The 12,456-nt window shown below is 49.0% G+C and overlaps 1 protein-coding gene across 1 annotated transcript in view; it reads left to right on the forward strand.

Annotated features, from left to right (window-relative positions):
• Positions 1-8,393, forward strand: part of Cfap77 (cilia and flagella associated protein 77) — a 114,757-nt gene extending 106,364 nt beyond the window's left edge. The window contains exon 6 of the mRNA XM_028757159.1: positions 7,415-8,393. Coding sequence (XP_028612992.1) covers positions 7,415-7,537 — 123 coding nt within the window. The 3' untranslated portion in view covers positions 7,538-8,393. The remainder of the gene's footprint in view (positions 1-7,414) is intronic.
• Positions 8,394-12,456: the final 4,063 nt, after the last annotated feature.

Below are 12,456 nucleotides of genomic sequence, written 5' to 3' on the forward strand. Positions count from 1 at the left end.
CGGGACATGGTGGAGGGCAGGGGGCGGGACATGGTGGCGGGCAGGGGCAGGCTGGCTCTAGCCCAGCTCTCTCCTTGCTCACTGAAGACTCAGAAATTGCTTTCTGCTTCTGGACTGGGTGTTCTTTATCTGTGATGTGTTGCATTCACAAAGTCTCGGCTTGCCCCAAATTTCTGAGATTCTTTTATTCAACTCAGCTGCAGGGAACAAAGGAACTGGCCTGTGAGGGGATGGTGACCCCTGGGCACACTGGGGATAAGTCTGTCCTGGCATCTGCTGTCAGCTTCCTGCTTGGACTCACTGACCCAGGCCACACTTGCTTGCTTTCATTTCCTCTAATTCCCAAATCCCTCCCACTTCAGACCGTAGGTTAACCCCTCCTCTCTCTCCTCCTTTCCCCTGGGCAGTTTCTCATCCTCTCTAGAGATTCTGCCTATCCCCATAAAGTTAGTCTCCTGTCCCAGATCTCACTTAACAGCTCTGGTGTAAACTGTAATTCAGCAGTTGTGCTTAGCAACAGTGCCTCTGGGCAGTGTGGGCAGGGCTTGTCCTGTCTTCCTCTGTGGTGTCTCTAGGGCTCTGTGGAGTAGACGCTCAGGTCCATCTTTGAAAAATGTTTAGATTCATGCAGTGCCCCGCCCTTAAGCAGGACCACACCTTTGTTGACTAGGGGTAGGGTTGCTGGTTTGGAGTGTTCCCTGGACTGCTACCAAGCTGCTATGGTCATGCTTCTTATTTACCTGCATTGACCTCAGAGTGGCTCAGAGCTCCACTCAGCAAAGCTGTCTCCTGCCAAAGCCATTACAGTGTTTTAGCTCCAGGCGGAGACAGACTGCGGATGGCTTAATTTAGAAGCATCTCAGAAGGAATTCCTTACTCCACAGCTCTCCATCATCGACTCCACAGGGTCTCCGGTCATGACCACGCAGGGGCTCTCAGGCTGACGCTTAACGGGATCCTCCAGGGCGATAAGTGGCTCCTCTGTAAGGGGGGCTATTGCAGAAGACAGGTGCTTAACCCCAAAGCCTACCTTTAACCTCTGATCCTCCTGTCTCTGCCCCCACCCCAGTGCTAGGATTCACAGGAGTATGCCACCATGCTCAGTGTGTGCACTGTTAGGGGGACCCCAGGACCTCATGTGTACTAGGCAAACACTCTACTAGCTGAGCCACACCTCTGTCACCCCCTGTCTTTCTAGAGGCCTACTTACTTGAGTTGGCTTCCAGGTGAGTCAACAGGCTGGCCACTAAGCAGATCCCTAGTCTCCTTTCTCAGGAGGTGGACATTCCCTCTTAGCTCTGCTGACACTATTTCCCCTCTAGAGCCTACATTCCTCTCCCAATACTCCCAGGTCCACTTTCACTGACCACCTGAGGCCACGTGAATGACATCCTTTTTAATCGGCTCACTTGTCTCTGTATTGGGTCTGTCCTGTTTTACCACATCTCCAGTACCAGGCCTCATGCTGTAAGAAGACCATGCCTCAAAGAACTTAGTGCTACATGTGCACCCTGCCCCAGCTCCCACTGTGAGTGAATCCAGTGCCGAGGCTGTCATTAGCCTGGTGCTGCTGAGAACAGAGCAGGTGAGGGATGCCCATGGCCAGTCTCTGAAAAGGACTTCCTACAGCCTACACACCCAGTCAGTAAGTAAGGCCATGACAAATGGAGAATGGAATGAGGACAGATTCAAAATATGAGCTTAGCTGGGCATGGTGGCACACACATTTAATTTCAGCACTCAGTGGCAGAGGCAGGCAGATCTCTATGAGTTGAGACCAGCCTTGTCTACATAGTGAATTCTAGGACAGCGAGGGCTATGTAGAGAGAACCTGTCTCAAAAAACTGAAACAAAACAACAGTAAAAAAGAGATATGAATTTAACTATCACAGTAGACAGTTGGTGCTTAATAAATGTAGTCCAGATAGATGGATTGATGCATGTTTCTGCATCAGTGAGATTGTTTGGCAAATGGCATGTGCAAAATGAACATGTCTTTGTGTGGGTGCATTTGTGTGTGCATGTGGAGGCCAGAGGTCAACATCTGGGGTCCTGTCTCCTCAGTCAGTGCTCACCTTGGTTTTTTATTTTATGTACATAAGTATTTTGCCTACATGTATATAAGTGCACCACATATATGCTGTGTCCTTGGATGCCAGCAAAGGACATGTGGATCCCCTGGAATTGGAGTTACAGTCGGTTGCGGACTGTCATGTGGTGCTAGGACGAAAACCCATGGCCCTCTATGAAGGCAGCACATGCTTAGCCATAAGTGCTGGGCCAGCCATCCAGCATCTGCTCACTGTCATTTTCAGACAGGTCTCACACTGGGACCTGGGGCTCACCAAGCAGGCTAAACTGTCAGCTCCAGATCCTGTCTTTTTCTCTCTAGCCCTGGAATTATAGTCATGTATGTCTATAATGGCTTGTATGTAGGTGCTGAAGATCAAACTCAGATCTTTATGCTTGCAAGGCAAACACAACCAACTGCGGAGCTTCAGTTCTATTGTGTGATTAAATACCCTGACAAATCCAATATTAAGGGAGAAAGAATTTTAGCTCACAGGTCCATCGTTGCAGAGAAATTAAGCCAGGAGCTTTAAGCAGCTGGTCACATCCACAGTCAAGAGGAGCGAGAGAATGAGAACACGCTTGTTCATGCTCTGCTACTCTCTCCACTTACACGGTTCAGGACCCCTGTCTAGGGGATGGTTTTGCCCGCAGTGGCCTGAGTCTTCCCACATCAATTAATCTCCTTCAGACCAAACTGATTTAGACAATCCCTTGGGATCCTCGCTCTTCCCAAGTGATTTCTTGATTAGGTCAAGTTGACTATTAAAAATAGCCAGCACACCAACCGTGCTCTCTCCTCAGGCCCCATGAGAGAATGTTTCTATCAGGGCTTCTCTTGTAGTATGTGAGTCACCCGCACAGCTCCATGGGGCTTCCATCTCCTGCAGGAGTGCCCAGGTCTGCCTTGAGGCTCCTATAACAAATCATCCTAAGTGTGGGGGCTAAACAACAGAAATGTATTCTCTTACAGCTCTGGAGAACAGAAATCTAAAGTTAAGGTTTGGACTCCTTCCAAAGGTTCTAAGGAGGATCCATCCTGCTCCCTCTAGGCTCTGATAGCTCCTGCCATTTCTGGGCCAAGGTCTGGAACTTCAACCTCTTTCATGGTCTCCTGTGTCTTCTGTCACTTAAAAAATGCCAGGAATAGGGAAATGGCTCAGCTGGTAAAGATATTTGCCTCAGACCTTCAAAACACATCTGTAAACACCAGGTGATGGTAAGGTAAGAGGCAGAGACAGGTGAATCTCCTGGAAGCTGGAGTCAGCTGGCCTGGCCTCTGGGGACAATGTTCCGGGTCAGTGACAGACCTTGTATCAAACAAAAGGTGGGAAACACCTAAGGACCCACACCAGAGGCTGTCTTCTGGTCTTCCCCCTCATACCATTTATGCATGTACACACAAAAACACACACAAACACACACAAATGCAAAAACCAACCAACAAACAAAAATACTATTCTGACATGGGGAGATGTCTCAGTGGCTCAAGTACTTGCTGGACAAGCCTGAGTGCCTGATTTTTTTAAATTTATTTTATGTATACAAGTGCACTGTTGCTGTCTTCAGACACACCAGAAGAGGGCATCAGATCCCATACAGATGGTTCTGAGCCACCATGTGGTTGCTGGGAATTGAACTCAGGACCTCTGGAAGAGCAGTCAGTGCTATTAACCACTGAGCCATCTCTCCAGTGCCTAAATTTGAATCCCCAGAACACACATGAAGAAGCCAGGTATGGTGGCATGTACCTGTAACTTCTTTGCTGAGGAAGTGGAGACAGGTGGATCCCCAAACTCCCTGCCCAGCCAGCCTGAAATGGTGAGCTCTGGACTGTTAAGAACTAAAGTATGGACCAGTTGAGGAAGCCATCTTCTGCCCTGGCTGGCCTCAAACTCTCCTGCTGCTATCACCAGAGCGCTGGGGTTAGCTGTGCTCAGCCTCATCCATATCTTTTTATTTGATTTCAAAATCATCTTTTATTTTTCAGTGTTATGAGGACTTAAATTTTATTATGGTGCACATGTGTGTGATGGAGATGTGTGTGGAGGTCAGAGGACAACTTTGTGAAATTGCTTTGTTTCACCTTTCTGTGGGGTCCAGGGATGGACCTCAGGTCATCAGGGTTGGCGGCAAGTGCCTTTACTCTTTACCCAGCTCACCATCCACATTTATTTATTTTAAAATAAGATTTAGATGTTGGAGAGATGGCTCAGTGATTAAGAGCACTGACTGGTCTTCCAGAGGTCACAAGGTCAACTCCCAGAATCTATGTGGCAGCTCTATAGTTCCAGGGGATCCAGTGCCCTCTTCTGACTGCTGAGGGTACCAAGCACATGCTTGTGGTACACAGACATACATGCAGGCAAGACACCCATACACATAAAATAAATAATATTTTTTAAAAATTAAAAGCACTGCTGTTCTTACAGAGGACCAGGTTTCAGCCCCCCTTCTGACCATCCACAGGTACTGCATGCACGTGATGCACACGTATGCGAGGAAGACACTCATCATACAACACAAAATAGGAATAAACATTAAGCAATAATAATAATAAAAGATTTCATTAATTTTCCCAGCTGGCCCAGTGATTGGGATTGTGGGAGTGTACCACCATGCCCCACAGGAGATTCTTCTTGGAAGAAGGAAAATTATTATTCAGTGAATATGGACAATTATTTTGCATAGTATCATTTTGTACAACTGTGCCTTTTACTACTATAGACACTAAGGAGTAAACTGCTTACGTTTTAAAAGGCAACCTTGACTGGTAACTAGTCACTAGGGACAGACCTACTCTGATCATAAAGCCTGCCAGAGACTGGGAGACGTAAGAATGAGCCACTGGATGACCTCTCAGAGGGGTGCCCAAGGCCCAGAGACACACTAACCCACTTTCCTGAGATGCTTCAACTGTCTTTTGGGAGCAAAGGGTTTCCCTGCTATGGGTATCTGTGCGGATAGCCCCGGACCCAGCTCTGAGCACTGGTTTCCTCCAGGATTGGGCACTGAGCCAGAGACTTCCCACTAAGTTCCTTCTCTGTTCTCTCTGATATTTTCTCCTCTTTCTTGGGTCCTTTCTCTTACTTTTTTGCTACTTGAAGGCTGCGAGCTGATGCTGAGAACATGGTTGTTAGTAAAGCGTCTGCTGCCACTTGTGTATTCCAGAACCACTATAGGGGAGCTGGTTGTGGTGCCTGTCTTATCACCCTAGTCCTGGCCAGGGGAGGGTTCAGAGGCAGGCAGACCCCTGGTGTAGCTGTTTTGTGAGCTCCAGTTTCAGTGGGAGGCCTTGTCACAAAAAAATAAGAGGCTTGGGAGATGCCTCGGCAGCTGAGAAAGCTTGCTGTTCTTTAAGAGGACTCAAGTTCAGTTCCCACGGACACACAACCACCTGTAACTCCAGATCCAGGGGATCTGACAAACTCTTTTGGATTCTTCAAGCACTAGCCCATATGCTACACATGTGTGCACACATACAGAGGCTGCTAACCGAGACACACACCTACAAGGCTGACACTGGCCTGGGTTCTTGATGAGGACCTCATGCCTGAGGCCCTGCCTATCCTGAAGCCACCAATGCTCCTGCTAATACAAAACTGAGTCTGTTGGTCCTCTAACTAAGCCACCCCATCGCATCTTGAACTTAAGCTATAACTGAGCTGGGTCGGCAGGCATGGCCTCTCTTTGCCTAGGAATGCCCTGCACGGCCTTCCAGCTGCTCTCCCAAGTCTCTCCCCCAGGGCCCTCCTCGATCCACCAAGCCTTGGGTTCAGGCTGTTATCGAATACACCTACCTTCCCTGATTGTAAAGAAGTACCCTAGAAGTTGTTGGGAGACATCTGTTCTCTTGAGACATCTGTTCTTCTTCTAGAAGGGTAGGTCTTCCTGGCTCAGTGTTCCATCCGTGTCTGATCCAGAGCTGTGTTCAGTAGACATGACTGAGTGACAGTGGGAGAGAATGGATAGAAGTTCTCAGCGGTCAGCTAGAGCCTACATTTCCTGCCCTTATGGTATCCCAAAGAGAAACGCTGATGCATGGGGTCTCCAAGTTTCTGGAATGGATCAGTCCTGGGCAACGGAAGAAGAGACAGGTTCTCAACTTGCCACTGTTTCTGAAGAGGGAAGGAACAAGCTGAGCAACTGAGGCACAACAGCTTGCCTTTTTTTAGCTTTAGATTTTAAATTTGTATTTTTATATGTATGAGTGTTTTACCTGTCTCTGTACCATGTGTGTGCCTGGTATCCAAGAAGGCCAGAGGGGATCAGCCTGGATCCCCTGAGGCTGGAGTTACAGCTTATGGTTGTGAGCTAACATGGGGGTGCTAGTAACTAAACTTAGGTCCCCTGCAAGGGCAGCTGATGTTCTTAACTGATAAGCCATCTCTGCAGTACACTCCAGCCCTTTTAAAAAATTTGCACTTTGCCTGGCAGGGGACGAACCCAGGGTCTTACACAAGCCAACACCCTCTTCCTGAGCCACACACCAGTGTTCCATGATAGTCTTAACTGCAGAAGTTGTCATTTCTTGAATTTGTCTCTTTCCATGTTTTATTTTGTTTTGCTTTGAGACTGGGTCTCATGTAGCCCAGGCTGGCTTTAAACTTACTGTGTAGCTGAGGATGATACTGAATTTCTGATTTTTCTGCCTCTGCATCTCAAGCACTGGGATTGGAGGGCTGGTTTTATTTGGTACCAGGAATGGAACCCAGGGCACCTCACATGGTAGGTAAGCACTGAGCCACGTGCCCTCACTCCGAATGCCTTCTGTTATGTTCCTGCACTGTAAGGCAATATGTCCCCGAACTGTGGGTCTAGTAATCTTGAGAATCATGTTGTCCCCACAGGAGGGGAAAAATTAGATTGTCCTCTTGTGGAGAAAGAATGTTCTCTCTCTCTCTCTCTCTCTCTCTCTCTCTGTGTGTGTGTGTGTCTGTGTCTGTGTGTCTGTGTGTGTCTGTGCATGTGTGAGCTCACATGCTCAGATTTGGCAGCAAACATCTTTACTTCCTGAGCCATCTTTTGGGGTTTTAATGGTAGAAAATTGCCATGTGAAGATCATCAGCTCCTGCTGAATGTCAACTCCAGTCACTGCTGGTGATGTCTATCAGATACGTATTCTCAGCAACAAGCTGAAAAGAACCTATGGTAGCCACTGTCACTGCTGCCTTTGTCCTGGCTCCTCCAGGCCCAAGCTAGCTAGAGCTGGCACCTTCCTGCCTGCCCTGCCTACAGCTGCTTTCACTCTTCCTCTAGGATTGAGGCTTGGGAAGGGAGGGGAGCAGAGTACAAGCCCCAGTTGACTGAGCCTCAATCAGCCGTGCTTTCCCTATGTCCACAGGTGGCTCCCCATCTTGCTACATTCCCTACTGAGGCTGATCGCCAGAGAGCTCTCAAAGCCCACAAGGAAGAGCATGCTGTGCGCCAGGGCACCCTGCGGATGGGCAACTACACCCACCCCTAGCCCTCCCCGCAGGAGGAGCCTCCGAGATGCTCTAGAAAAAAAATCCCCAAGGAACTCAGTTTTCTCCCCCAAACTCCAGGAAGACATTTCTACATTTTGACACAGCCCTCTGCCACAGGGACCTCAGACTCAAGTCTTAGGTTACTTATTTTCTTTATAAGAATCCCAACCCCCCTTACCCTTTTTTTAGACAATACAAGTCTTATCTTTCTCCCAGTTTCCCTCTGCCTAGAAACCACCATCCTCCTCAAAATTCTCTTCCTCCTCTCTTTCCCACTTCCTCTCTTCTTCCTTTTCTCTTTCCATGTTCACCCCTCCTCCTTTTTCAGGAGATCTACTCTGTCTCTTTGCAAGTCTTACTTTACATGATAAACCAAAAATACAAAGCAGTTCTTAAAAAAAAAAAAATCCAGGCTAAGAATCAATTTCATGGCCCTGTCTATGCCTCTGTACTTCCTGCAGAAAAGTGTAGCACCAGCAGGCTTTGAAAGCACTCATTTCTTATTCCAAACATGAGTTTTAATTACCCTTCTGGGGATGACTGGGGTCTCGACACGGCAGGATTGTCTCTCTGGGACCCTTGACAGCAGGAAGAGCCCTCGGTTCATTACTCAGGGCCAGGCCCCGCCCTCAATGCTGTGGCCCTGTCAATCAGTCAGACCAGCATGGACTTCTTAAGACTACCTGGCTGTGGTTCACCCCTCCAAAGGAGAAGGCCTTGTGTTGAGCAGGTGGTTGAGGGCAGTCCAGCTGTGGGATATCTCTAGTACTTTGAATCACACTTTTCTCCGGTGTCTTTGGCTTCTCTCCACAAATTACAAAAGGATTTATTTTAAATATAAGAAAGATGACTTGCTCTCTTCTCCTGTGTCTTTATTTGAAAGCACACTGTAACGAGAGTGAACTGTAACAGGAATGAACTAATGGGAGATGTGGCTGATGCTCCTCAGTGCCTTTCGAGGTAAGCCAACCTCAACATCATGGCCACAGAGCCCTTCCTCAGGCCAGTTTTCAAGGCTTTGAGAGCTTGTCCGAGTCATTCTTCTATGGCTGTGAAGAGACACCACAACCACAGCAACTCTTATAAAGGAAAATATTTCACTGGGGCTGGCTTACACTTTCAGAAGTTTGGTCCATTATCTTCACGGTGGAAAGCATAGTGACATGCAGGCAGGCAGGGTGCTGGTGAAGGAGCTTGAAAATTCTGGATCCACAGGCCACTAGGCCTGACTTGAGCATTTGACTCCCCAAAGCTTACCCCCAGTGACACACTTCCTCCAAAAGGGCACTTAATTCCTATCGAACAGTGCCACTCCCTAACAACCAAGCATTCAAACATCAGAGCCTATGGGGGCCATTCCTATTCAAACCATCATCGAGCCCCAGGCAACTTGAGGTTCTCAGGCCTCACCTGTGCCCCTGCCTGGCTGATGCCTGGATTAGGAGTCTGCCATTTGTTTATTTCTAATCAACTCCACTACACAGAACTGTTTGCCCCAAACCTGCTTCTTCCTCAGTCTTCCCAGGTCATAAGTGACACCATGTACCCAACTGCTAAAGCTCAAACCTTCCCTTGCTCAGGTCCCTTTATCTGTCACATCTAACCCACCACAAGATTCTGGGGGTGTAGTTCAGTTGGTAAGAGTGCTTGCCCAGCACATACAAAGCCCCAAGTTCCATCGCCAGCATGGTGTAAACCCAGTACAGAGTCTCACACCTATAACCCCAGCTCTTGGACACAGAGGCATGTGGACCAAGGTAACATAGTAACCTTGGGCTGTGTGGGACATGGTCTTAGAAAATGTAGGCATAGTGGTGCAAGGCTTAAATCCCAAGACTCAAGAGGCACAGGCAAAAGGATGTCTGTGAATTTGAGGCCAGCCTGGTCTACAGAGTGAGTTCCAGGACAGCCAGGGATATATAGTGAAGGCCTGTCTCAAAACAAAAAGCAGAAACAAAACAAAAAAGAAAAGAAAGAAAAATAGGTGCATGTGACTCACCAGGATCCTGCTGATGCTGTCTGCAAAGCGAACCCAGCAGCCCTGCCTTTCTAGCTCCTTGCCCTGCATCTGAATTGCAACCCAGCTCAGAGAAGTTCAGTAGGCTCCCCCACCCCCTCCCATCCCCCCCACCTGCTCACCCTCCCTACCCCCCTTCCCAACTCCTTACAAGCCTTGCTCTAGAGCAGGCTTTCAAAGACTGTGGCTTCTGAAGGAAGAGGCCCAGGTCCAGCAGCCAAGGTCCTCAGACCCAGCAGGAAGTCACTTCCTACCTGAGAACTGAGTCACCTCCCGCCTCCTGCCCCTTCTCCTTCCCCTCTGGGCATGCTCACTTCTGCCTCAGGCTTAAAGTCTGTTTTCTTCTCTGCCTGCTGCACTGGAGGTCCACACTGTCACCTGCCTCTTCCTTGTCTTTCAGATCTTACCTGAGTCCCTCCTCCAACAGCCCCAGGTAAATTCACACCAGCCTGTGGGAATTCTCTGCAGCACACGACCCCACTCCAGTTTCTTCACTGCCTTACTGTCTGTCTTCCCTCCAGAGGGACTCTATCCCTGTCATCAAGGATCTCAGACCTCAGAGCCAAATCCCAGGGGTCACGGGCTGGGCACCTGGTAGGTATTCAGGGCCATCTGCGTAGTACCCACTGATTGGAGATCCCCTGGGCCTGGATGGTTGCTGTAGCACCAATCTAAATAGGTACACACATCACACACACACCTACACACACATTAGCAGTCCATGTGTGTGCACACGTGTATTCATGTGCAACGCACACACCCCTGTGCTGTAGCCCATTAGCAGCCACGCACCGACCCCTGGGACCCTGGCTCAGCGAGGCCGTGATGAACCCTACACCACCTTTGGACTTGAACCCTGTTCTCATTCCCAGAGAGAGACAAGTCTCCTGACTCATTTGGCTACAGTCATCTTGAGTCCCTGAGCCTGGTGGAGATGCAGAGGTGAGCCAAAGAGGGAATTCAGCCAACAAAGCGAGCCAATCAGGTCACTGTGGCTAAGAGGGCGGAGCTGGCATGATCTGGAACTCTGAGCCTGGGTGTGAGGCATGATCCTGATCCATCATACCCAAGTTGGAAGGATCTTAAAGAACTCGTGCATAGTGGTCATGTGATAGACTTCACAAACATGACTTTTGGTTTTCTTGTGCTAAGCCACACTCAGGTGAGTGAGATGTCAGTCCCATGGTTATAGGGACTAATAGGGAAGGAAATGATATTTGGGATTGAGCCATCTTTTAGCAAGAGGACTCGCTGTATTGAGAGCTAGAGAATTTTCTAAAGCACTGCCTCTCGCTCTAAAGAACCCTGGGCTGTGAGCTACCAAGGATGGGGTTAGACTTTGGCTTTGAGAGTAGCTGGCAGTACCAGGCAGTCTCCAGTAGCTGGCTGAGGCAGTGCTTGGACTCATCCAGCACACATTCTCAAATGTCTTCTTTGTTCAGCTATTGTTTGTCCTGTGCCAGTTGTGGGGCCTGTGAGAAATGTCTGAGTGCTGTCCCCATGGGTCACGCTTGCTCGGGCACAGCCAGAACTCAGTGAACTCAGTGTAGACCCTCAGCTACTTGTCCTACAGCGCCACCCTCTGGAGAGCCAGAGGCAGACCGTGGCGATTCCTGGCCCTGCATCTTGGTTCTTCCAAGCTCATCAATTATTTGAGCCTTTACAAAGCCCCACATCTGGGTCTGGTCTGATTTCACTGCTTCAAGTATCCTGTCACATTAGCCAAAGCCCTGCCCCCACCTGAGCCTGGCTTGTGTTTTGGGTGCAGCTGCCTGCTGCCTGCCCCCTGTTGATCTAGGATAGAATGGCCCTGAAGGCTTCAACCTGCACCGACTGGGGATTCATTTTGTTAACTTCGTGAACCTCCTTCTACCACAGTCCCTCAACAATTTTGCAGGTGGCAAATACATGTTCCAAAGACACTAGAACCCAGGGCTAGGGAGATGGTATCGTCAAAAATTGCGTGCCTTGCAAGAATAAGGACTTGCCTCCTCTTCTTCCTAATCCTCTTCTTCCTCCTCCCCCCTCCTCCTCCTTGACAGTGTCTCACTATGTAGCTCTGTCCTGGAACTTGATATGTAGACCAGGATGGCCTCAAACTCAGATATCTGACTCCCTTCACCTCCTAAGTGCTTGGATTAAGGTGTGTGTGCCAGCACACAAAGCCAATGTACCCGCCATCCCAGTGTTAAGGAGGTGAATCCAGCTGGATCCCTGGAGCTTGCAAGCCAGACACCTAGACTAGTTGGCTAGCTCTCACCAGTTTAGTGAAAGACTCCATCTCAAAAAGTAAAGTGGATGGCTCCTGAAGAACATCATCTGAGGTGATTCCTCCTAACACACAGGCGCGCACACACACACACACACACACTCAAAAATAGAACTGAGTAAGGGTAGACTACGTATCATTTCACCTGCCCCTAAAATGACTTCTCAACTCGTGATGTACACAAGTGGGGAGAACTTAGCCTTCCATCCCAGGCCCTCCTCCAGTAGTGCTGGTGAGTACAGGTGTCATGAAGGTGTGCCTGGAGCCATCCTCAACATCACCACTTAGAATTCAGGAGCATTCTTCCTCTCACTTGGTTTCTTGGCCCTGGTCTCTAGGAGCCACAGGAAGGAATGAGATCTGGATCCACTCTGGACCGCTTACAATTTTTTTCACTTGCCTTCTGAGGTGGGAGCAGGTAGTGCCAAGCAGATATATATGTATCTGGCAGGAAGGGACAGCACCAGCATGGACGGGCCTGTGGTCTAGGAGTGTTGAGACAGAGCCCTGAAGGAAGGGCTTACACAGAATGAAGAGTTCCAGGAACCACCTGGAACCTTCGAGGGGAGCTGTGGAGGTTAGAGTGCCACTCAGCAACAAGACCAGAAGAGACCTCAAGCATGGCAGGATCC

Source organism: Grammomys surdaster, unplaced genomic scaffold (assembly GCF_004785775.1).
Source record: "Grammomys surdaster isolate TR1022 unplaced genomic scaffold, NIH_TR_1.0 126133, whole genome shotgun sequence".
Lineage (NCBI taxonomy): Eukaryota > Metazoa > Chordata > Mammalia > Rodentia > Muridae > Grammomys > Grammomys surdaster.